This window comes from Barbus barbus (genome assembly GCF_936440315.1).
Source record: "Barbus barbus genome assembly, chromosome: 24".
NCBI lineage: Eukaryota > Metazoa > Chordata > Actinopteri > Cypriniformes > Cyprinidae > Barbus > Barbus barbus.
The window spans coordinates 27,358,712-27,385,087 of record NC_136752.1 but is presented as its reverse complement, the minus strand read 5'-3'; the positions used below and the strand labels follow the sequence as shown (position 1 = coordinate 27,385,087).

General features: G+C 41.0%; 1 protein-coding gene across 1 annotated transcript in view; it reads left to right on the top strand.

The window, feature by feature from the left end:
* cfap61 (cilia and flagella associated protein 61) overlaps positions 1 to 26,376 on the top strand; it is a 34,926-nt gene that overhangs the window by 3,219 nt on the left and 5,331 nt on the right. The window contains exons 8-20 of the mRNA XM_079374977.1: positions 1,439 to 1,636; positions 1,732 to 1,785; positions 1,937 to 2,058; positions 2,574 to 2,613; positions 3,496 to 3,635; positions 3,796 to 3,922; positions 4,004 to 4,081; positions 4,162 to 4,368; positions 5,716 to 5,844; positions 15,791 to 15,918; positions 19,309 to 19,401; positions 20,788 to 20,956; positions 24,243 to 24,417. Of these exons, the coding sequence (XP_079231103.1) occupies positions 1,439 to 1,636; positions 1,732 to 1,785; positions 1,937 to 2,058; positions 2,574 to 2,613; positions 3,496 to 3,635; positions 3,796 to 3,922; positions 4,004 to 4,081; positions 4,162 to 4,368; positions 5,716 to 5,844; positions 15,791 to 15,918; positions 19,309 to 19,401; positions 20,788 to 20,956; positions 24,243 to 24,417 (1,660 nt within the window). The remainder of the gene's footprint in view (positions 1 to 1,438; positions 1,637 to 1,731; positions 1,786 to 1,936; positions 2,059 to 2,573; positions 2,614 to 3,495; positions 3,636 to 3,795; positions 3,923 to 4,003; positions 4,082 to 4,161; positions 4,369 to 5,715; positions 5,845 to 15,790; positions 15,919 to 19,308; positions 19,402 to 20,787; positions 20,957 to 24,242; positions 24,418 to 26,376) is intronic.

Sequence of the window (26,376 nt, the reverse complement as noted above, 5' to 3'; positions counted from 1 at the left end):
TATACTTGTTTCTTGCTAATTTTATGGGTGCTGATTTCAAAAATAGTGCCTGTTTTGCACGAGCATGTCACACTTTCTCACAAAATGATGCATTTGTTTTCTTATTTTGTGAAAAAACTGTACGTAATGGAAAGTTTTAGCATTATCAGCATGATCAAATTACCTAATATTAGGCCCTTTTTTGTAAATCAGCATATTTTTTTTTTCAAGATGCAAAGTTGTTTTTCTCTTCAACAACAAAATGGAAAGCAAGTTTTTTAAGCTTTTTTGCTTCTCAGATTTATCTCTTGAGAAAAAGAGCCCAGTAACCTCTCAAGTTCACAGACGCTTTATGCAAAGTGGGGCAGAAATTGTGTTAGTTTGTGTTTTCGCAGGAATGACAGGACGGCAGATCGCCCCACTCTCTCCCCTGCGGCGCATGCTGACATGTGTTCATGCGACATATGGCAGATGAGAGCTCATGCCCTGCCAAGACATACTCACACTGAACATATTGTGTCCAGACATCTGTAGCGGTTTTGCCTTTTGTCTGAATGTCCCGTCCATTCAGCGGGACAACTGTACTACACTGCCAGGAGGATTACAAAAAATACAAAAAAAATTCCAGAGAAAATTCATAAATTATTACAGAGGTGTTGTTTTTCTAGGTCTCTAACTCAGTTTTTATGAGAGTTTTAAATTATATATGGGCGACTCTCATGAAATCTGTCAAGAGCATGTCCAGGACATATTTCACCCTAAAATCAAAGAGAAATAGGAATGAATTATATTCATTTGAAGAAAAAGAAGCTTATTTTTAGCACCATTAACATTTAAAAAAAATTTATCATCACAATTTTACACAAATTATGGTTGGACAGCCCTGCATCTTGGGGAAAAAAACTTAAAAATACCTAATTTGATGATGCTAAGTTCAAAAATACCATTAAAACCTTCCATCACGTACAGTTTTTTACAAAATAAGAATTCAGAATTTTTCAATTTTTGTATCAAAAAATGTATCCGCTTTAATGCACTTAAAGTAGCAAAAGTAGTCAAATGTCAAAAGTTTCCATTTTAATGACAAAAACAAGTATTCATAAACTTACTCATTAACTTTGGATTGGAAAAAGTGGAAATCAGAATTAGGCTTATACTGAAATTTTGAGATTCATTCATACATGTCTTTTTGGCACGTTTCTCATTAAGGTATAATACAAGACAACTTCATTTTACAAATGTTTGTGCAATGCAAAAATGCTACGAAATGTATCATATTTTGTGAGGAAATGTAATGAAGCAGACACTATTTTTGGAATCAGCACCCCAAAATGAGTAATAAAGAAGTAGTGGATTTCATTCAACAAATATGATGCAGGGTGGTGTTACCATATGATTGTAAATATCTCAATAAAAATGTGTCAGTTAAACTGTTAGTAAAGTGTCTGTACTTACACAGAGTGAAGGAGCTGTCGTTGGTTTTGTCAGTGTGAGCGGTCACATGAATTTGAAGCTATTCAGTAAGTGCTTTGAACTTGAAGAATTTGAAGGATTGAGAAAGACAAATCCAGCACATCATGAGGAACCACAATCACTGGGGGAGGAAAACAATGGCACTGATGCCCAGCAATCTGATGAAGCCAAAGAACCTGTGGAAGTGAGCTTCAAAAGACACATTCAGAATATTTAATGCTACTCATTAGCGTAATTTATGCATTTCTAATAACTAACTAACACAAATGACCTTCACAGGGTGAACTGACAACAGAGCAGGAGAGTGGAGATGAGCCTACTGACATATCTCAGGTCAGTGCTAAACATCATCTTTGAGATGTTTCTTCCTTCTTTTGCATTTTAATACCAGTGACTATATTTGCGAATCCTTCCAAATGTGATTCATGCCAAGTATCTTATGTGAATAGCTTATTTTTGTTTCTCTATTTACTTCTCTTACTAGCCAGAGTATATTAAGTCATGCATCAAAGACACTGTGGACTCTGGTGAGGACTCTGAACCAGACGGGCCATCTAATGCATTCTGCATCCAGCTCTTCACTATGGAAAAGAAGTTCGAAATGAGGTAAGGACCTCTTGGACCAGTAAGTAACCATCTAGCAACCATCAGAACAGCCTGTTTAGTTCAAAGGGTCAGAGACTGGGTGGATAATTATCATGAAAATCTAAATTTTTTGGTGCAAGAAACCATGACTTTAGTGGGATAGTGCTATGAAAGTGTAAAATATTTATGTAAAATATAGTAGAACTTGGTTAAAGGAAAACCATCTGTCCTCATCTGGCCGAGCTCCAGTGGCTTTCAGTGAGGAGCTGTTGTAAAAATCAGTCTGAGTGTTATTTGGCTCCTGCTGAGCTGGTCTGTGTGCCACCTTATTGGCCAGCTGTTGTGGAATATGGAGGCCTGTCGCTCCCCACAGAGCATGAACATGTAATTAATGAGTAGAATGCTTAAAGTGACAGCGAGACCAACTAGACCACACTCTCTTTCTACTGCCCAACATGGCAGCCTTTCTCATTGCTCCTACAGGACAGATGATGCTCATAAGTTTTCATTTCTGTTGTCATCTTCTTTCCTCAAAGATCAGCAGATTTCCTGCAGTACCTGTTTAAACTGTTCCCGGTAAGTACATCAACTGGCTTGTTAAAGGTTTCACCCAAAGTATTAGTTCACCCAAAAATGATCATTATGATAATTCACCCTCATGTTGCTCTGTGGCTCTCTCTCTCTGTCTCACTCTTTTTTTTTTTTTACAAAAATTACAATTAAAAATCCTAACAGTAGTCCATTTGTGTGCTATTTTTAAAGTCTTATGATGGCTGTGTATCAGAAGCAAGCAAACATTATTATTATGAATATTTTTGTCACATTTTGAAAACAGCAGATTCTTCAAAATATATCCTTTTGTGTACTGTAAACGAAAAAAGTCATATACATGTTTAAGACAAGAGTTCAGTACCATTGAAAAGTTTGGGGTCAGTCAGTTTTTTTTGGGGATTTTTTAAGGAAAGAGAAATTAATACTTTTTCCCCTGAAAATCAGATTTAAATTGATCAAAAGTGACATTTTTTTTTTTCTTTCTAAGCATCAAATAAAAAATAAACAAAATCACAGTTTCCACAAAAATATAAAGCAGCACAACTGTTTTCAACATTGCTAATGTTAAGAAATGTTTCTTGAGCAGCAAATCAGCATATTAAATTATTTCTGATCATGTGACACTTAAGACTGGAGTAATGATGTTGAAAATTCTGCTTTAACTCACAGGGATGAATTACATCTTAAAATATATTCAAATAGAAAAACAATTATTATAAATTGTAATAATATTTGTACTGTACATTTGATCAAATACATTCAGCCTTGTTAAGCATAAGAGAAAACATACCGCCACTAAATCTTTAAACGGTAATGTAATGTAAATGACCAGCATTTTGTGTCCTGTTTTACATGTAACATAATAAATCTGATAAATGTGACATAAACTGTTATGACGTTCCACAGGATCGGGATTTCTGTGTGATCTCTGTACCTAAACTGACTCCAGAGTTCCCGCTGCTGCAGTCCTTCATCAGAGTCGCTCCTCGTGACATCAGCACCTGCTCGCAGGAACTCTACCTGTGTCACCGGTGGGGATTGACCAGGTACACACACACTCTGAATCATCTAAATGAGCCGATAAAGAAATCTCTAAATCAGTAATTCCTTAGAAGATGAATTGTACAATATTTTTACATTTATTACAAAATATATTCATTAATTGCAAATGAAAAATTCAGTCTTAGATATTTGTTTGTCCATCAGGACATTGGAGGTGCGAGTGGCGGTGTCGTCTGATATCCCAGCAGTCCAGAGTTTGGCTGAGAGTCTCAGCCAGCGGGAGTCAATCGGTGAAGATCTGGATCTGTTCCTACAGGCCCGAAAAGACCAGGTCTGTCACAAACCACTCACTAGATCGTCTCAGACCGTCGACAGAGCAGTGTGATGTCTGAACATTGTCTCTCCTTCTCAGGATGGAACTGCTCTTCAGGCATTTGTGGCTCAGGTCGAGGGGCGAGTTGTTGGTTTGATAATCATTAGAGATGAAGAGGTACATTTTTAATGACGTGTCATGGTGTGTCATTACTGTTTCTTACCATAAATCATTTGCAAGGCATGTCGTGCTTCCAGGACATCGAGTTCATCAGAGCCAACTTTGACGTCGAGAGGTTCATGTACTTCAGCCATCACCAGCGAGAGGAACACGGTCGACTGTGTCACGTTTTTCTCAATCCCGTTTTCCAGCATCACACCAAATATATCTTTAGGGAGGTGCTGCGCTTGGCACACAAGTCCTGCATCTATTACCTCCTCCATCCACCTCATTACAGTCAGAAGGTGGGCAAAAGTCCATTTTCTCCTGTAAAAAAAAAAGAACACAGTAATCTCAGACTGCAAAAAATTATTATCTTGTCTTGTTTTCCAGTATAAATATCCAAACATTTTTAAATCAAGACACGTCTACTTGAGATGTAAAACATCATTAGATTTAGTCTTGTTTTTAAAAAAAAATAAAAATATCAAAATTAAGTGAGTTTTTTGCTTAAAGCAAGAATAAGCATCTGCCAATGGGGTAACAAAAATAATCATGTTTTTCTTTTGAATTAAATGTATTTTTCTGACCCCATTGGCAGATATTTGTTTTTGTTTTAAGCATAAACTCACTTAACTTTAAGAAAACAAGAATTGTGGCATTTTGTGGCAAGAAAATGTCTCTTGATTTAAGAATGTTTAGATATTTTTACTGGAAATCAAGACAAAAATACTGAGTAAGAAAATCCTTTTCTGCTGTGGACACACGTGTCAGTTGATGAAAATGTTATTTTATATACTACCGTTCAAAGGTTTGGAATAATTAAGGTTTTTTAATGTTTTAGAAAGACGTCTCTTATGCTCGGCAAGGCTGCATCTAATTTTACGAAAATAGTCAAAATAGTAATATTGTGAAATATTATTACAAATATTATTAAAGTAGTTTGACAAATATTAATGGCTGCTTAAAATTAAACTTTGTCATCACATGAATAAATTACATTAAAAATAAATCCTTGTTATTTTAAATTGTAATAATATTTAACAATATTAATGATTTGACCGTATTTTTTTTTAAATACATGCATAATTAGTAAGCAACTTCTTTCAAAACCACAATTATTCTTTTATTAATTGTTCTATTAAACTTTAGTCTGGTGTTATTTGCAACATTTTTAGTGGACAGACGTTTTCCAGTATTTCGCCAAAATAAAAGTCTGAGGATTTGAATGTTTGAAAGTGAAGAATTTAAGATAAAAAATATTAGTATTGTAACTAGAAGTGTAAAATCAAATTATTATAAATATTTTGAAATTTCCTTTTTTTCCCAAGGCAACTGTAATTTACAACAATTATATATTTATATCTTAATTTTTATAATTACAATTTAATAATAATAATAAGTCCTATATATGGACAGCCCTGTATATAAATCATTTTAAAATAAAACACTTACTGAAAAGTTAAATATTTTATCTGTCATGTGACTATTAAGCAACATCAGACAACAATTAATGCAAATGTCTCATAATATTACTAAAATATTAACTTAACATCTCAGGGGTTCTTCAAGCAAATGTTTTACATAAGAAGTATTGATTTCTGGTTCAGGGCTTGACAAACATTTCTTCCTTTGTCCTTCTTTGCTCTCAGAATGTCAGTCTTCACTCTCTGGCAGCGGTGTTGAACTTTATGGTGCCGGTGAGCCCGAGACGACAGATCATCTACCCTCTGGAGGAGCTGGGCATCAACGCACCGTCCCAGCAGATCACCAAACAACAGGTCAGACCAAAGCCAGCTTCCTGAAATATGAGCATAAGCCAGCATTTAAATCAGTATGACAAACAAAAACTGAAACAATGAAAGCAATCGTAACGTTATTTAAAGCCACAACACTACTTGAGACTATTCTATAGGGGTTTGTTTAAATCGTTAACTAAGTATGAGCACCGAGGAGGAAATTACATGCCACAAGAGGGTGCTGTGCAGTAAATGAATGAATCACACTAGTAATGACACACTTGCAACTCTCCATCCCTAAACTGTCAATGGACAACATGACATCTTTGTTTCTCCCACTTGCGTTTATCAATAATTAACGCTGTAACTGTCTGCATTATTCTACTCGTAATGCGTTCTGAAGCAGAATCGTTAGCCGTACGTGGTGCAGATCACAGGGCTGTTATTGCCTGAGGTTATGGATGGATGGTGGCAGATGGCGGAGAATGTTTACGCTGGTTTCTAACAGGTAAAGCAGCAGTGTTCTTATCCAGCCATCATCAGAACAACCAACATCTGCTGTAGACGTGTGTGTGTGTGTGTGTGTGTGTTTACTCCTGAGTGAGATACCACACACACCCACTAGCCAGAGGGTGGATTTCACGTCACACAATGTTTCTTCATCAATACAATCTAAACGAGCTAAATTAAAAGCACATTCAGCCCACATGATTTCTGTTTTCTTCAATAAACCCAATAGAGTTTATTATAAAAGCTTATCTATAAAAGCTTGAAGGTGGTTACAAACCCTAAGTAGGTAGCATTTTAAGGTGCATTCACAAAATAATTGGCTCCTCTAGACTGTACAATAATTTGTACTGTACAATAATTTGGACTGTAATTTAAAAAGTTTTTAAAAAGTAATATAAAATTATATGTACTTTTATAGAAAAAAAATACTGTCAAATATGTTTTTTGCAAGAAGGAACTAAGAATTACAATATATATAGGTGGGTAAATTAATGGTGAATTTCTGATAACCACAGCTGCCAGTTTTCAACAGGATATTTTTACAGTGGATATATGACAATTCATTCTCCACTTGAAATCCTGTGTAAAGTCTGGTTCCTGAAGCAAAATCAGTTAAAGCCACAGCCCAAGTTAGGCAGTAGGGTGCTCATTAGGTTTTGGAAAAGAGCTGCTGTGTCATATGCAGCTTTGAGTGAGTGTGTGTGTGTGTGTGTGTGTGTGTGTGTGTGGTGCATTAGCAAGAAACACAAGCTGTCACCCTTCAGTCCACATTAGAAAGCTCCATTTGGTAGCGCAGCAACGCCGGTGTCCAGGCAGCGCTGCAGATAAGAGCGCAATGACTGTGCTAATCCTCCGTCCGGTTCAGATGAATTAATCACAGTTAAAGCACCTGCCCAGTCTTTGTCAATAGAGTGTTGTGTTACGAAGGGCATTATGTCTGACAGAAGTCCTGCATGTTTGAGACGGAGCAGAGAGGACAGGGTCAGCTCCCGTTTGACATCCCGTCACCGTCATATCATTTCAGGAGCAGATGAACAACATCCGAGAACTTTTTGTAGTTTAGAAGAAATCACAAAAAAAAAGGTTTCCTTAACACTTTCACAGTCTGCCATTGGTAGCCACACATCTTTTTGCAAACTTCACAGCAGCTATAGGGTAAATAAATCTAAGATCAATCACCATCCAGTATGCAAACTATTATAATAACATAATATTTTACATTTTAAATATGATGAAGCATAATTATTTAAATTTTGAATGCACCATATCAGTGTCAAAGGGAGATTTTAAAATATTAGTCTTTCATTTCTTTAAAAAAATACAAAAACAAAAATAGATTGCAAGATCAATACATATTCAAAAGTTTGGGTAAAAGATTTCCGTTTCAATTAAACGTTGTTCTTTTGAACTTTTTATTAATTAAAAGTAAATCAGTATATTAGAATGATTTCCAAAGAATCATGTGACACTAAAGACTATAGTAACGATGCTGAAAATTCAGCTTACATCACAAGAATAAATTACATTTTACACTATATTCAAATACAAAACAGTTATTTTAAATTATAATAATATTTCACAATTTTTCAATTTTTACTGTATTTTTGATTAAATAAATGCAGCTTTGGTGAGCAGAAGTCCAAACTTTGTTAAAAATATTAATAGAATTATGCAGTTGTTTATATCATTTTTGTGCTTTTCTCTATATGACCTTCAAAACTTTTGAGGGCACTAGAAAATGATGTCTGTGTGATTTTGTGAACATGATTCCTGTTGTGCCTTATCTGATTTGTGTCTTCTAGTGGCCCCACATGTCCAGAATTAAACCTCCTTCAATCTCTGACATTGATTACAGCATTTAATGAATGACTTTGAAGAGCCAGTCATTGATGGTCATGTAATCAGCTACGTTTCCTTATATTACAGTAACAAATGGCATAGTTTTGGGCTTCTCCCTTCCCAAAATCCACTGCAACTCTGTTCTTCCAGCTTAAATCAGATAAGGTGTACCACAGAACAAATCCTTCAAATTATTCATGCTCAAGGGCCAATTAGAGAACGTCTCGGTTACGTATGTAACCCTCGTTCCCTGAAGAAGGGAACGGAGACGTCACGTCGGTGACCGACGAATTGGGATCTCGCTTAGAGAGACCAATCCCCTACGAGAGTATCTAAACAAGCCAATGGATATTGGCATGCGATTATTGCATCCAGCTGCCGCTAATCACAGCGTGAGTATAATTAGGCAGCGGGTGCAGCGCATATTCAGGTTTTCGCTGAGGAGCCGAGCCGGTGACCCGGCCGCTCAGCGGTGGTACAGCAGCCGTGGCGACGGGACGTGACGTCTCCGTTCCCTTCTTCAGGGAACGAGGGTTACATACGTAACCGAGACGTTCCCTATCAGTCGGTCACTCCGAGTCACGTCGGTGACCGACGAATTGGGATCCCTACCAAAAGGCCACGGGTACTGCCCCTTCCAGTGTCCTGTGGAAGCCTCCTGAGCCCCTATTTTTTGGCGCAGGTCAGGGCTACCGCAGAAGACCAGCTACTGCTGCCATGGCACTACCCACTCAGTAAGACTGGATAACACTGGGAAAACGTACCCGTTCTAGTTGGAACCGGACGCTACGGAAGCTCGCCCTTCCCGTAGGAGGTTCGGAGCAATTACGCATATGATCAACCTTAGGCGCATATGGAGAATTAGAGGAAATTGTACCTCATGGAGATTGGCAGAAGACCTGCCGGGGAAACACGGGCTCTCAGGCTATACCGTGGACTATACACATATGGGGTCCAAAAGGCCTTTCATATGGAACCCAGCCCTCTACCGGTTCTCATGGATTCAGCGAGTGAGGGCCTGGCGTCAGATGCTCCGCCACATCTGACTGCCGAGGGGACGGAGGAACTCGACAGGGTCTACAGTACGGACTCTCTGGAGCAGTTTTAGCAAGCCGACCCGAAAACGGAACCTCTCAGTGCTTCTACCCGTTTGAGGTGAGAACACAGGAGGAAACCGGTTCCACACGAAGGCTATAGAACCTAGCGAACGTGTTAGGGGTCGCCCAGCCCGCAGCTCTACAAATATCTGCCAGCGAGGCGCCACGAGCCAACGCCCAGGAGGATGCAACAGCTCTAGTAGAGTGAGCTCTCAACCTGAACGGGCAGGGCACACCCTGTACCTGATAAGCCAGGGTGATGGCGTCCACTATCCAGTGGGCCATCCTCTGCTTGGAGACGGCCTTCCCCTTCTGCCGGCCTCCGTGACAGACAAAGAGCTGGTCTGAGGTCCTGAAGCTTTGTGTCCTGTCAACGTAGCATCTTAGCGCTCGGATGGGACAAAGCAAAGCAAGGGCTGGGTCTGCCTCCTCCGAGGGCAGCGCCTGCAGGCTCACCACCTGGTCCCTGAAGGGAGTAGTGGGAACCTTGGGCACGTAGCCAGGCCGGGGCCTCAGGATTACCTGGGAGTCAGCCGGCCCGAACTCTAGGCACGAATCGTCGACCGAAAATGCGTGCAGGTCCCCTACCCTCTTGATGGAGGCCAATGCAAGCAGGAGCAGAGTCTTCATTGAAAGAAACTGCAGCTCAACTGACTGCAAAGGCTCAAATGGGGCCTGCTGTAGTGCTTTGAGCACCAGAGACAGGTCCCAAGAGGGTATAGAGGGGGGCCGTGGAGGATTTAACCTTCTCGCCCCCCTAAGGAACCTGATGACCAAGTCATGCTTACCCACCGACTTCCCTTCCACGGGGTCATGGTTGGCAGCAATCGCAGCCACATAGACTTTAAGGGTGGAGGGAGACAGCCTTCGCTCCAACCCCTGCTGCAAAAAGGAAAGCACGACTCTGATCGGGCAGTTTCGGGGGTCTTCTCGGTGAGAAGAACACCACTCGACGAACAGGTTCCATTTCAAGGCGTAGGCCTGTCTCGTGGACGGCGCTCTAGCCGAAGTGATGGTGTCAACTACCCCTTGGGGTAGGTCACCTAGAACCTCCGCGTCCCGTCCAGGGACCAGACATGTAGCTTCCAGAGGTCTGGACGCGGGTGCCATAAGGTGCCCCGTCTCTGAGTCAGTAGATCCTTCCTCAGAGGAATCTGCCAAGGAGGGGCTGTCACGAGGAGCATTAGTTCTGAGAACCAAGTCCGAGTGGGCCAGTACGGCGCCACGAGCAGGACCTGCTCCTCGTCCTCCCTGATCTTGCATATTGTTTGTGCGAGAAGGCTCACTGGGGGAAATGCATACTTGCGAAGGCCCCGCGGCCAGCTGTGTGCCAGTGCATCCGTGCCGAGTGTTCCCTCGGTCAGGGAGTAAAACATCTGGCAATGAGAGGTTTCTAGAGAAGCAAACAGGTCTACCTGAGCGGGTCCGAAACGTCTCCAAATCAGCTGGACCGTCTGGGGATGGAGTCTCCACTCTCCGGGGAGCGCAGCTCGTGACAGCTCGTCGGCTGCCCGGTTGAGCAAGCCCGGAATATGAATGGCACGAAGCGACCTCAGATGCTTCTGACTCCAGAGGAGGAGGTGGCGGGCGAGTTGCGACATGCGACGGGAGCGCAGACCACCTTGTCGGTTGATGTACGCAACGGTCGCAGTGTTGTCCGTGCGGACCAGTACGTGTTTGCCTCGTAAGCGCCTTCTGAGACGGATCAAGGCCAGACGTACCGCTAGCAACTCTAGGCAATTGATGTGCCAGTGCAGTTGGGGGCCCGTCCAAACCCCCGACACTGCAAGCCCGTCGAACGTGGCACCCCAGCCGGTGGTGGAGGCATCCGTGAAAACCACAGCATGCCTGGAGACCTGTTCCAGGGGCACTCCTGCCCGCAGAAACGAAAGGTCTGACCACGGGGTGAGGGTTTGGCGACAGGCCGGTGTGACTTGGACCCGGTGAGTGCCGCGTTGCCACGCCCACCTCGGGACTCGGCCATGGAGCCAGTGTTGAAGCGGCCTCATATGAAGCAGCCCCAGCGGCGTGACTGCCGCTGCAGCTGCCATATGCCCCAGGAGCCTCTGAAATTGTTTCAGTGGGGCCGCTGTCCTGCTCTTGAACGCATTCAAGCAGTTCAACACCGACTGAGCACGTTCCTGCGTGAGGCGTGCTGTCTGACTGACCGAATCCAACTCCATACCGAGAAAAGAGATCCTCTGCGTCGGGGAGAGTTTGCTCTTTTCCCAGTTGACCCGAAGGCCCAACTGGCTGAGGTGTGAGAGCACCAAATCCCTGTGTTCGCACAACTGGTCCTGAGACTGAGCCAGTATGAGCCAGTCGTCCAGGTAGTTGAGAATACGAACGCCCTGTTCTCTCATGGGAACTAGGGCTGCCTCCGCAACTTTCGTGAAGACACGGGGCGACAGGGACAGCCCGAAGGGCAGGACCTTGTACTGATATGCCCGTCCTTCGAACGCAAACCGCAGGAATGGCCTGTGGCGCGGAAGGATCGACACATGGAAGTACGCGTCCTTCAGGTCGATCGCTGCAAACCAATCTCGGGGACGGACGCACCCGAAGATGCGTTTCTGCGTGAGCATCTTGAACGGAAGCTTGTGAAGAGCCCGGTTCAAGAGACGCAGATCCAAGATCGGTCTCAACCCACCGCCTTTCTTGGGTACAATGAAGTAGGGGCTGTAAAACCCCGACCTCATATCGGCTGGAGGGACCGGCTCTATCGCATCCTTCGCCAGTAGGACTGCGATCTCCGCGCGCAAGACAGGAGCATCTAACGCTTTCACTGACGTGAAGTGGACGCCCCTGAACTTGGGAGGACGCCGGGCGAACTGAATCGCATAGCCGAGTCTGATGGTCTGGCGGAGCCAACGAGACAGACTGGGAAGCCCTAACCAGGCCCCCAGAAACCGTACAAGTGGCACCAGCGGGACCACTGACGTACCCGCGGCGGGGCAGCGAGGAGAAACGCAGGGACCGTGCTCGGGCGTCTCTTTGCCGGTCCGAAGCAGGGTCAGCGTGTGTGGAACACCAACCTGCGTTTTGGCAGAGGGTGCGTGGGTAGTACGGTTGACCGCACTCCCGAACCGCCCACAGCTGCTCACTGGCGAGAGAGGCGGGATAGTGTGGATCAAGACTGACTCGTCCACAACTTCCCGTCCCCTCGGGGGACCCAGAGATAGAGGAAACTGCTCTTTTGTCGAGTTTTTGGGTGCCACTGACCGAGAGGTCAGTGGCGGGGAAAAAAGAAACAAAAGATTCTCCGCCCGGCCCTCCTCCGGGGGAGGGAGTGGTGCGTTCACCATCTCCCGAAGAGCATCCCCCCCCATCTCCGGGTCGCCCGTCTCAGGGCCGCTTGCTCTTACGCTTACCACCAGGTTTGGCGGGGGCCTGGACGGGCGGGGCGGCTGCCCTGCGGCCGGCTCCACGGCGCTGCTTTGCTGGAGGCTGCTGCGTTTGCAGCGCGGGAGCGGGGGCGGCGGCAGGCGGCCGCCCTCGGCGACGAGCAGGCTGAGGCGCTGCCACCGGCGGCCGGGTGGAGGCAGCAGCTGCACGCCGGGGCAGGATGTGCCTGATGGCCTCAGTCTGTCTCTGTGCAGCGGAGAACTGCTGGGCAAAGTTCTCCACTGTGTCGCCGAAAAGGCCGGCCTGGGACAGAGGGGCGTTCAAGAACTGTCTCTTTTCTGCCTCCCTCATGTCCGCCAGACACAGCCAGAGATGGCGCTCCTGGACCACCATAGTGGACATCGCACGGCCCAGAGACCGCGCCGTAACCTTCGTCGCCCGTAGCGCGAGGTCCGTGGCGGTACGAAGTTCTCTGAGAACTTCCGGGTCGTGACCACCCTCGTGCAGGTCTCTCAGTGCCTTAGCCTGATGGACCTGCAACAACGCCATAGCGTGTAAGGCGGAAGCAGCTTCGCCACAAGCCGTATACGCACTGCCGGTCAGGGCCGACGAGTGCCTACAGGCCTGGGAGGGGAGCAACGGAACCCCACGCCAAGTGGTAGCAGTAGTTGGACACAGTTGCATCGCAACTGACCGCTCCACCGGCGGGATGCCCGCATACCCCCGCGCTACCCCACCATCAAGGGTGGTGAGGGAGGACGAACCACCAGACCGGTTTCGGGCAGTAAAAGGTGCCTTCCATGATCTAGTGAGCTCATCATGCACCTCCGGGAAGAAAGGCACCGGGGTGGGGCCCTGAGAACCAGCGCGAGCCACCCCGAGAAACCAATCGTCCAACCTAGAGGGTTCGGGACGCGGTGGAGGATTCCACTCGAGCCCGACCCTTTCGGCGGCCCGGGCAAGCATAGCCACCATCTCTGGATCCGAATCCGGAACCGCTGACCACCCAGAGGGTGGCAACGGTGCCGAATCATCATCTCCAGAGAGGGCAGACTCACCCTCCGATGCAGCGATTGACATCTGGTCACTGAGGGGAGCACCAAAGGATACAGCTGGTACTCCATGAGAGGGTCCAGCATGCTCCCTTGGCAGCTCCACAGGCTGCGAAGTGCCGGTGGCAGGAAGGACCCCCCCCTGAGGGGAATTCCTCACTGTCACCGTAAGACCAGTCCGGCCACTGTCAGAGGTAGTGGTCCCTCGGCTGCCGCCAGGGGGAGCCCTAGATCTAGGCAGGGGCACGGGCACTCCGCCCCTTTGCAGGAAACGGAGCCTGGTCCGCAACTCCGCGATGTTCATACTCCCGCAGTGAGAGCATGACTCATCCACGAAAGCTGCCTCAGCGTGATCAAAGCCCAGACACGAGAGGCAACGATCGTGACCATCACCCGGCGCCAGGTAACGACCGCATCCAGAAACGCACGGGTGGAAAGGCATCTTGAAAAAGACGCGTCTTTAAAAAGACGTTCCACCCGTGAATGCTCTTTCAGAGAAAAGCACTCTTTTAGTGTGCTGAAGCGCACAGGGGAGATGGCCGCTTGCAGCACGATCAGAGGGTAGTGCAATCCGATGTGTGCAACCCACTCGACAAAGGGAGACCACCACCGCTGACGCGCCGTCACACCAACACACTGACTTGCAGACACTTTGAAGATTTGGTCAGGAGCAGAACGAAGAACGCTCGGCTCCGAAGCGAAAAGCTGAATATGCGCTGCACCCGCTGCCTAATTATACTCACGCTGTGATTAGCGGCAGCTGGATGCAATAATCGCATGCCAATATCCATTGGCTTGTTTAGATACTCTCGTAGGGGATTGGTCTCTCTAAGCGAGATCCCAATTCGTCGGTCACCGACGTGACTCGGAGTGACCGACTGATAGGGAACCAGAGAGAGAATGATTAGGAGAACACGGCAGCTGTTTGCTTTCAGTTGATTCAAAGACGACCAAACATGTCCTTCTCAGTAAACCTGCTTTAAGAATTGACCATTTCAGTGTTTCATATTAGGTGCAGGGAGGTGTTCTGCACGTTTTGTTTTTTATGTATATAAAGTGCATTTTCATTCGCTCAGTGGAACTCTTTAACATTAGCACATTTCAGTATTTTAGATGAGTTATAGTGCTCGCTAATGCAAAAGCTTTTTTCCTGTTCGCTGTGCTGGTATCTTTTTTAGCCCAATAAGTGCTCAGTGAAACATACTGTCGCTCTGGCTCTGATTAAACTATTGTCATGCAGGGGAACCCTTCCGTGTGTAGGACATCAGCAGTGGTTTTAGGGAAACTGCAATTACTGTTAGCAGAGCTTAGCTGTTAGCTGTTAACTCTCTGGTTAAAGGACAAACACACACCTGAAACACAACACACGACCACTTCGTTGCATCGACAAGCAGAGGCTTATGAGATTAGCCAGTGTTCAACAATAAGGTCTGCCGGTACTTTAAATGACCACATAAATGATAAGCATCTCTTTTAGTAACAAATAAATGTTTTTTCCCATTAAACTGACATTTTGATGCTTATAAATTCATAACCCACATTATTGCTAGAACAATAATGATTTTGAACCCATTCTAACTGATACATCCATCCGTTATCAAAGTTTTAATAAATCATCATACCTAACATTATTTTGGTTACATATTTAAATCAGTGTTGTCTATACATAACTTCATTAGTAAGACATAAAAACACAATCACAATGCTTTCCAATAATTATATAAGTACATTAATGTTCAAAATGTTGGGGTCGGTAAGATTTTTTTTAATGTTTTGCTCACCAAGGCAACCAAAAATACAGTAAAAACAGCAATATTCTAAAATATTATTGCCATTTAAAATTACTTTTTCTATCTGAATATATTGTAAAATGCCATTTATTTCTGTGATCAAAGCTGAATTTTCAGCATCATTCCTCCAGTCTTCAGTGTCACATGATCCTTCAGAAATCATTCTAATATGCTGCTCAAGAAACATTCCTTATTATCAATGTTGCCTAATATTTTTGTGGATATCATGATTTTTTTTTCTATGGTGAATATAAAGTTCAAAGGATCAGCATTTATTTGAAAATTTATTTGAAACTTCACCGCTGAGCATTTTTATGGGTTAAAGAACACTAAAGATCTCATTTTGTCTTGTTAGGGATCTTTTGCCCTGTACCACACTAACAGAAAACTCACCATGGAGCCGAAGGTCACCGTCAATGCCAGAATCGTGGTAGTGGGAGCATCTGACACGGGTTTAGCTTTTCTTGAAGCACTGACATTCTGGTAAGCATGCCATTTTTAGAAATCAAACGGTCAGCACTGATAATTAAGCCCTAAATAGCATTTATGATTTCTTTTTGAAGAAACAGCAAGATATTTGTGTCTAAAAGAGTTTTCTTTTTGTCTGGGGGTGGAGGGACATCATCTCAAGTGTGATATAGTATAATTAGCTTTATATAATAACACTCAGCCCAGCACACGCCAATTAATACCTGCATTCTGGATTCTTCTGCCTCAGGACAGAGATCTCTTTGTGTTTTAAGCCACTGAATTTGAAAAACCGATTCTTCAAATAAAATATTTGATTGCCTTTATTAAAATATTTTTAAGCAGTGATTCTCAACCAGACATTGGTTCGTAAGAGTAATTGGAAAGATTTCAAATTAAAAATCATGGCCACATTCTGGTGAGAAAAACTATTATATTGTAGAAAATGCAGATGATTTTGAACCAAGACTATTTAAATTTCACTTTCTAAGGACTGTAAATGACATTTCCTTTCTAGATTTAATTTACAAACAAATGTACCATTAGGTCAAAAATGCGAGGTTCACCACCACTGAAAGGTTTGTGGTCAGTAAGTCTCTTATGCTCAGCAAAAATTCAGCTTTGATCACAGCAATAAATTACATTTTTGATTACAATTTCAAATAGTAATCAAAAATGTCATTTATTGCTGTGATCAAAGCTGAATTTTCATCATTATTACTCCAGTCTTCAGTGTCACATGATCCAACATTATAATAAAAGTATTAATTTCTTTCCTAAAGACAATAGTGTACATAAAAAGCTTGAGAAGCACTGTTTTTAGACAATGATTTCCACACACTTTAGGTCTTTAGTCTCTGAAGGATTTCACTTTTCAGAATGTCATTTCTTGAGAGGATATCACGAGATGTCAGGGGTTTGGTTTGACCAAACAAAGCTGCGATTTAAGGCCGTTCTTGTTTCCTGAAAGCTGATAACTGCCTGGCAACCAGGGGTTGCTCTGCGGTTGTGTGTGTGTGTGTGTGTGTGTTAACTCCTGCTGCTTTGGCAGGCACCGCGGGCACGCAGCTGTCTAGAACTGGCAGTGTGTGGAGGTCACGCGCTGGCCCTTTAATTAGCCCTGCCACTGTTCTCTAGGCCGCAATTGGTGTTTGCTGTCGCTAATGACTTGACTAATGAGGCAGTTAGTGTCCACTAAACTTATGGCCGGTCAGCCCCTGTAGAGGCCGCCTGTCTAATGGAGAAGGTGGAGGCCATGGCCGACAGCACTTATCTGTCAAGCCAAAACCATTGGCCCCCCTCACGCTCGCTCTCTTGTCCTTTATCACCCCTGAGGGTGGGGTGAAATGCAGGACCATAGAGGACCGATAAAGATGCTTGGCCCCTAAACTTAGCAGTCAGACACTGGCCACAATAGAGGCCTGTCAGCTGCTGATAAGGCCAGAACGCTGTGAGCTGGTGGTCAAGAACAGCCTGCAGAGAGAAAACACACACACACAAGATTAACATTTCACATTGACACAGATTCCAGATTTTTTTCTTATATAAAAGATTGACAAATAATTCTGTTCTTTAATTAATTCTATAAATTCTTACTGAAACAACAACAAAAATATTCACTGCCATCTAGTAAATACTCTTAATCACATTTGCTCAATTTTACACAAATAATATACTGCATAAAAAAAAATCCAAATGTAAGAAAAATTATATATTTTCAAACAAATGTTATTCTTTAAATCATGTTTATCAATAACTACAACATATGGTCCCAAACTAGCTAACTCCTACTGAGTGGTTAATTAAGGCTAAATGTGCAGCCCTATTTTTATTTATAATAATGTCTCTTTTTTTTATTAGTAATAATTTTTTGTGTTTGTTTATTTGTTAAATATTCTATTTTGATGTCATGTTATTTTAGCAAACATAGTAAACATTAATTAAACAATAATGTATTTCAATTGATTTATTTGGTGTACTCGGGTTTGTCCCCAATTTTGTTTAAATATTTTATAAATATGTTAATGTTATTTTAGGAATAAAAATTAAGTAAACAATATATTGCTAAAATACAATCACACTAATCAATTTGTTTTTAATTAAATTTATTTTTAAATGTTTTTACATTAAATTTGAATATTATTTTAGGAATAAGCATTAATTACACAATTTAATTAATGAAAATAAAATTGTACAAATCAATACTTTTTTTATCATTTTATTTATTTAGTGAATTTAGGCATGCCCCACATTTTGAATGTTTTAATGTATACATGTTTTTAAATGTAATTTTAATGGTATTTTTAGCTATAAACGTTAATTAATGTTTATGGCTAAAATAAAAATAAACAATAAATCACACTAATCTATTTATTTTTCATTAAATTTACTTTTAATTATTTAGACAGGTCCCAAATTGTGGTAACAGGGTTATTATATTTAAATACATATTAATTTTATGAGGGGGGGAAATAAAATTAAATGGATAATATAATATTTAATTCATTTTATGGACTCTTCATTAAAAATAATCTGACTGCTCAAGAGCTGTTAAAAAATGGCAATCTCTCTTATACTTTTGCATGTGAATATTTGTGCAAATCAAACATGTGCAGGAAGGAGTTAAAGGAAAAAACAGGCTGAAATAAAAGACAGATAGCTGAAGATGACAGTTGCAGCTCTGTCTGTCTGCATCGCTTAGAGCGCTAGAACGCAGAGCTGCGGCTGTGTGTCCAGCGTCCTCCGTCTGATCAATCATGACGGTCCACAGGCCTCACACGCTCCTCTTTCAACACACGCTAGCCTGATTTCCTCTCCTGCCACAGATACAGATCATGTCTTTCCAGCACATATAAAACAGGTAATTTACATGACAAGAGACCTTTTTACACTCCTGAGGGGACGGGGGGAGTGTGACGGGGGGAGACCACTACACACAGGAAACAAAACAAGAGGGGAAAAAAGACAAAACAAAAGGAAAGGCTTTTACTGCGATGGTTGGAGAAGAAAGCGCTTTAATGCAGGCCAGCGCTGTGCTGGAAATGAAGGGATTTCAGCGTCTGTCCGTCGAGTGTTTGCAGAATAACCTCACACACCCCGCATGCTTTTGTTCAGGCGTCGTTACTGTCCTCTCTTCATTCAATGGCATTCATTTCTGGACAGAAAAAAAGGAACAAAAAATTTGACAAAAATACCCTCATTATCTAAAATGGACAAGATCTGTCCTACACAGAGTCTGTTCTTCAGAAAAGCTTTTCTGTACCTGAAATCAATTCAGAGACGTGTTCGCTCAACATCATGAACATCATCGATTCTTGGTATATTGTCAAGATGCATAAACTTGAGTGAAAAAAAAGGGTCAATGGCATTATTTGATACGGACTCTACATCTCTCTTTCCCGCCAGTCCTCATCTCAGATTCAACAATCTCACTCTCATCTCCACTCACGGCCTTCCAGATCGCTGCTCTGATGACAACATGAGATTTCTGGCTACAAGGTGAGAGATGCATTACAAACGAGAGGCATTCAGACTCCAATGCAGCATATTTCCACTCCATGAAAGAGGGAGAGACTGCTTTATTTCCATTCTATCATACAGATTTGAAGTGCTAAAGCACTGAAGCTGTCCTGGTCTCTCAGTGGCGTTCGATTCATTATAAACATTACTTATAATTTCTTAGGAGTCAAGTTTTCTACTAAAAGAACAAAAAAGTGCAACAAAACCTTGTAAATGCACTGAATTTTTGGAGTTCATTTTTCACGTTTCTGTCAAATCCACTGTGCTTTAGGTTTGATGTTGCTGATTGATCAAAATGCTGAAAACTTCAAAAATATGACTGTAAATGAGATTTGAGTTATAATTTCTGCTTTTATACAGAGCAAACATGATTTTCTAACTTATTATTTTTTTATTATTATTTTTATTATAATAATTTTCTATTAAAGATTTATAAACTATTATTTTTGTCATCTTTTCCATGTCCGATATATAAAAATTATTAAATCATGGTAGCATTTTTCATTCATTTCATTTTTCAAGCATTAACTCATTCAATTCTGATGAGATATTAAGTCTTGTTTTCTGGAAAAAATCTAAATTGAGTTTATACTTTAAACATATTTCTTGTTTTAAACATTAACTCCTTAATTCTGATAATTCCTTTGAGAAAATCTAATCAAAAATTAAGTTAAGTTTATGCTTAAAACAAGAAAAATGTTCCTCTGTTTTCTCAATTTTGTTCATTTTTTTTTTATATCTTAGCAAAATGAAATTCTTCAAATATCTGTCAGTTTTAATCACAAACTAAATTTTTAGAAAACAAGACTTAATATCTCAAGTCATTTGCTTCTCAAGTAAATGTATCTTGATTTAAGAAGGTTTAGATATTTGTACTGGAAAACAAAAAATAATGAGTAAGAAAATCAGTGTAGTGCATTTCTTCATTTTTGACAGTATAACGCAAGACAAACAAAAGGGATGGAATGAATAAATCAAGATTAAATGTTGATTTGTTTTGGGTGACATATTCCTTTAACACTGCTTTGATCTCTCGAGAGATTCTGACCTCTTCCCTCATAGAGTGGCAGCTTTAGTGCGGCTTCACCGAAAGCATCACTTCCTGGCACTCGTGATGAAAAGCAGGAACGTCTGTTTTATCGTGTCTGTTAGTGGGTTCTGCATGACTGGCACATCTAATCCAATCCACCGACACACCGTATCAGAGCTTCCACACGAAACCTTGATTCTGAGCATCTCAGTGAATGAGTCAGTTAACCTTGAACAGTGAAAATCTAAAACCGCTTACAGTGAAAGACACCGATGTCATTCTGGCTGCTCTTTTCATAGCGGCGCAAGACTGATGCAGGATCTGTTCCTCCACAGTCACAGCTACAGCGATCAGGATCAAGCCCGGCTGTCTCTGCGCTCCTGGATCAGCGTGGTGATGGGTAAGATGAGGGCCATCGACCGTGAGGCCAAACACGTGGAGCTGATGGAGAATGGTAAAGTGAAGTATGACTATCTGATCCTCTGCACCGGCCTGCAGTACCAGGTCAGAGACGCACAAACACAAACACAACATCAACACATTTCACTGAACATTTCCATTTATGCAAAGATGTCACTGTGAATTATGAGATGAGTATTTGCAAATTAATGCAATGCTAATACGGTTTTCATGCAGAGCACAATAATTAGTACATGAGAATTCAGCTTGTGTGGATGCTGCTGTATTTGGCAGAGTCTGACAATACATTAATGGTAGGACATTGCCGATACTGTGTATATAGAAGCTGGACAGAAATATATATAATAAATGATTTATATTTAAATGAATTAAAATATATTTTCCATCATTTGAATAATTTAATTTACATTTCAATTCAATTACATTATGTACATATATTTATATTATATATATATATATATATATATATATATATATATATATATATAAGCTACAGTAAAGACTTTTACGTTGTTACAAAAAAATTTGATTTTAAATAAACACAGTTCTTTTGAACTTTCAATTCAAAGGCTCTTGAAAAAATAATAACCCCCCATTCCTTCCATTTTTACATTCATCATAAAAAAGTAAAAACAAAAATCCTAAAAACAAATTGTGTATATATCAAGGGTTAACAGAAACTAAAATTAGAACCATAAAAAAACAACATTTTTGTTACTTTAAATAAAAGTAAAATAAACATTAACAGAAATATTAAAAACCTTATTTCTGCTTTTTTGCTGTACGAAAATAAAACCATATACAAATATTTATTCCATGGTCCTTCTGAATACTTGATTCTGATTGGTTAGCAGGTGTTGATTAAATTCGTTTAACTGCACATGTAGTTCCAGGTCAGTTTAATCACCGTTCCATATTAATGCGCTGCTTTAATTGATGCACACTAACCAACACACATCACTCACTCGCACACACACACACACACACACAGAGAGAGAGAGAGAGAGAGATCGCAGATTGTGCTGCACACACACATAAACTTGTTGTCAACGCTTCCCCGCGATTTTTATTACTAAAATAAAAGATAGATACTAGGGATGTGAGGAGATCTCGTGGCACGAGATCTCGCGAGATCTGTCTGGTCTCGCGAGAAGTGAAAATATCCTCGCAAAACATTTTGCAGTGTTTACATAAGAGCTGCACCATTAGTCATTAAAAAATTGCGATCTTGCTTCAAACACCCACGCAATCTTATTCCTGAATGACAACAATTCAGCTATGTCTATAACGTTTAACATCGCAACACTTTTGTCGCTGCCCATGTTAATGAATCAGAGGGTCGGCCATCATCACGCTTCCGATGTGAATACTATCATTCACTGATATGGGTGGCGACAAAACATGCGCTGCTCACACTAAAAACTCCACTAACACCTGTTTCACATCGTAAGCATCTTAAAGACATTCAAATCTGCATTCATGCTGCTTCTGATCCAGAAAGGATCAGAAGCATCCTGGGGATTGCTGGGGAAGTCGTGGCCTAATGGTTAGAGAGTCGGACTCGTAATCCAAAGGTTGCGGGTTCGAGTCTCGGGCCGGCAGGGATTGTAGGTGGGGGGAGTGAATGTCCAGCGCTCTCTCCACCCTCAATACCACGACTGAGGTGCCCTTGAGCAAGGCACCGAACCCCCAACTGCTCCCCGGGCGCCGCAGCATAAATGGCTGCCCACTGCTCCGGGTGTGTGTTCACGGTGTGTGTGTGTTCACTGCTGTGTGTGTGCACGTTGGATGGGTTAAATGCAGAGCACGAATTCCGAGTATGGGTCACCATACTTGGCAGTATGTCACTTCACTCACTAAAAGAGCAACACAACCACACATCATTATTTCTGTGTTACAGACATTTAAATAACAGAAGTAGGCCTACTGGGATAAAAGTTTATAGTTTGGATATGAACACTTATTGTCTACAGTAGCGATCAAAACGAAAGTATTTTTAAGCACACTCATCTTCCGCCAGGAGCTGGCGACAACCCGTTTAAAAAATGTATTTGACTTTGAATCATTCATTCAGGAGATTTCAATAGTGAAACAAGTCTTTATGAACAGAGACACTGACTCCTTCATTGATTTTTTTTTTATTATTTTGTTCAAATGAATGTATATTTTTAAAAGACTTAAGCAATGAACATTTTGTCAGAAACACGTTATTTTGTTTAGTTTTCTAATATTTTTTTTTCTGAATCGTGGTCTGCAGTTTATTTTAAAAAGTTGCGATTCTCAATTCATCCAGAATCGTGCAGCTCTAGTTTACATGTTGTTTATTACTGCATATAGTTCATTAAAATAGAAGTTTAATTTCATAAAGTACAAATTGATTTCAAAATGCACCTACATCTGCATTTTGTGTTTTTCAGTTGAATAAAAGACTATTTTCCCCTATATATTTCATTATTGAGAATTTTTTTTAAAAAAATCTAAAAATCTTGTCTCGTCTTGTTCTCGTGGGATAAGTGTCTCGTCATACCCCTAATAGATACTAGATCACTACATTATATTCCCCAGCAACGATGTGATAAAATCACTGTTTTTGAAGTAGGCCTAATTGTGTTTGTAGAGAGAGTTTGCAGACGCAGCAAGGTACACACAACTTTCATCTCTCTCCCTCTCTCAATCGACAATTGATTGAAATACATGCTTTAATTCATTCAAATAAATGTGGTCTTACCGCACTATTTCATCTCTGTGTTTGATTTGAAGCAGGCAGAATGCTAGCGCTAAGGAGCCGTAACTGACGAAAATAACCATCATTTTTACCCTTCCGATCAAATATTGCGCTGCAAAGAGCAATACAAGTTTTAACTTGTCTATAACTTGGCAAATGACCATGGAATAAGCTGGATAATCAACGGCTAGCTGTGCATTAAAGGATTTTAATGCACTTCGCGTCGGGCGGTTCTTTGCTTCCACATCGGGCATTAAAATCCTTTAATGCACAGCTAGCCATTGATTATCCCTTACATAGACATACATTTAAAAAAAACTATTTAAAATGAAAACAAAATGACAAAAACTAAATAAAATTCAAATGAAAGCCTAAAATATAAAAATAAAAACTGATTCAAAATATTAGAAGAACTACTTCAATAACATTGATAAATATATATACAACATGTACAAACACAAATATATTTACCAGCTTCTAAAAAGTATCTGCAATTTGTGATGACAAAGTTAATTAATATTAATTAGATTAAACAGTTTGGTTGGAGAATATATATATATATACTGTATATTACTGTGAATTATTCATTTACATGAATATATATAGAGAGAAGGAATGTGATTTTCTATTTTAACTACACTTCAGATGCCCAGTCTCACCAGTAACGATGCCATAACCCAAAAAACCAACAGGCTGAATGCAAATCAGCCCAGATACCGACACACATGGCCCGTCCCATCCAACCTCTTCACCCTCAACGACCAGCACGACTGCTCACGCGTCCATCAGTGGCTCATGGACAACTTTGTGGAACAGACAGGTGCATTTACTGCAAATTTACAAAGATTTTATTAGTCTATGGAAGCCCTCTCTCCTGCATAATCTCATTTACCAAGCTAATGTTATTTTAAAGCCACGTCCAACTGTCAGAGCATTACAAGTAGCTAATTAGCGTGAATGAAATCTCATCTCCTTCCATCCATTTACAGGGGAATATTAATATTGCAGGGTGAGCTAAGAATTAATCTGCACGGGCAGGGATGAGCCACCGTTATCTGTCTTATTAAGCCTATTATATTTACTAATTACAGCCTCCTTTAATAATCCGGGAAGTAGCGCAATTATCAGTGAATGCTAATTATACCGTCTGCATATGAAAGATATCAATTTAGTGGCATGAGAATTTGTATTTGGGTCAACCAGAGAGGCATCGCTGGGTCTGGCTCCGAGTAAGTTGTCAACACAAATTACCTGATAATAGTTTTGGCAGAAATCCTGTTGTGGTTGAAAGCATCCGAGTTGTGCGGCGCTGGCTGTGCTTCAGCACCATGGACAGGGCTTTAGCGAGACAAGACCTTCTCTAGCTATTCAGCCCTGCATGAGGAAAGACAGATGATATGTAAATCAATGCTGTTTAACATAAACTGCCGTAAATATGGCATTGAAGACAGGAGCTACGGGACTGAATGCGTGAGATGTATAGAAGACAAAGCCGCATTTATAAAACGGACAGGTCTGGCTCTCTAATCTGATTGGATGATTCACGTTCAAAGACAATTTACACACACCTGTGACCGCGCATCAGTTAATACTAATGAAAGGAATACTTTTATTCAGCAGGATGCATTAAATTCACAAAATGTGACAGTAAAGACTTTTATGATGCCACAAAAGATTTCTGTTTCAACTTTCTATTCATCAAAGAATCCTGAAAAAAAATCCCCCAAGATTCTTAGATTTTTATTTTAAACAAAAATATGAAGCAGCACAACTGGTTTCAAAAATAATAAATGTTTCTTGAGCAGCAAATCAGTATATTAGAATGATTTCTGAAGGATCATGTGACATTAAAGATTGGAGTAAAATTCAGAAGAATAGATTACATCTTAAAATATATTCATATGGGGAAATCAAATAAATGAATAAAATCGTACAGTTATAGTTATGTTATAGTACAGTTACAATTATAACCTTGACTTTTGATCAATAGTGTGTATTATGCTAGTATAATAATGCTAATCATTTAATTAATAATTAAAATCAGATGGAATAAAATGAATAATGTTCTAATGTTCATTTAAACTATTATAAAAGAGTTTATACATTTTGTAAAGTTTTTAAATTATAAGTACTTTCAAAATTTAGCTTGCATTATTGACCCACATTCAATATTATTTTGTATACATTAATCCTACAATGTTTTATTCTGATATATTATATAAAGTAAACATGGCAAAAGTAATGCTCATCTATGCAATGGTTTTTCAAACTAATCATCTGTCATTATACAGAATCGTGCATGTGTGCCTTATATTGTCAGCGTGTCTTTCTGAGCTCCGTCTGATTAGTTTTCATCCTTGAGGACTCTAATGTTAACATCAAAGACCTTCCTTCACAAAAGATCTCAATTAAATCAATCCAGCACTGATGGTGTGAGAGCGTTTCTGACACTGTTTGGGTGCAGCAGTGAAAGGACATCACTTCCTTCATCTTCTCTTCCGTATTCCTTTCTTTCCCCTTATCTAACCTAATGGGACCTTCTCCGGGTTGCTAAGTGACCCTTCTCTGTTTCACAGCCACTGATATTATCTCTCCAAACGGCCGTAATAAATTGCTTCCCTTCCCCCTTGTGGAGGCTAAATGGCCTTAAGTTTATTTTACAGTTAAGTAAACCAGCTTTTTATTGGAAGGAATGTAACTTGATGAATTCTCATTGGTACGGATGTAATACAGTCCAGTGTTTCATCCATTTCACATGAGGTCAATCTTTTAAATGTGA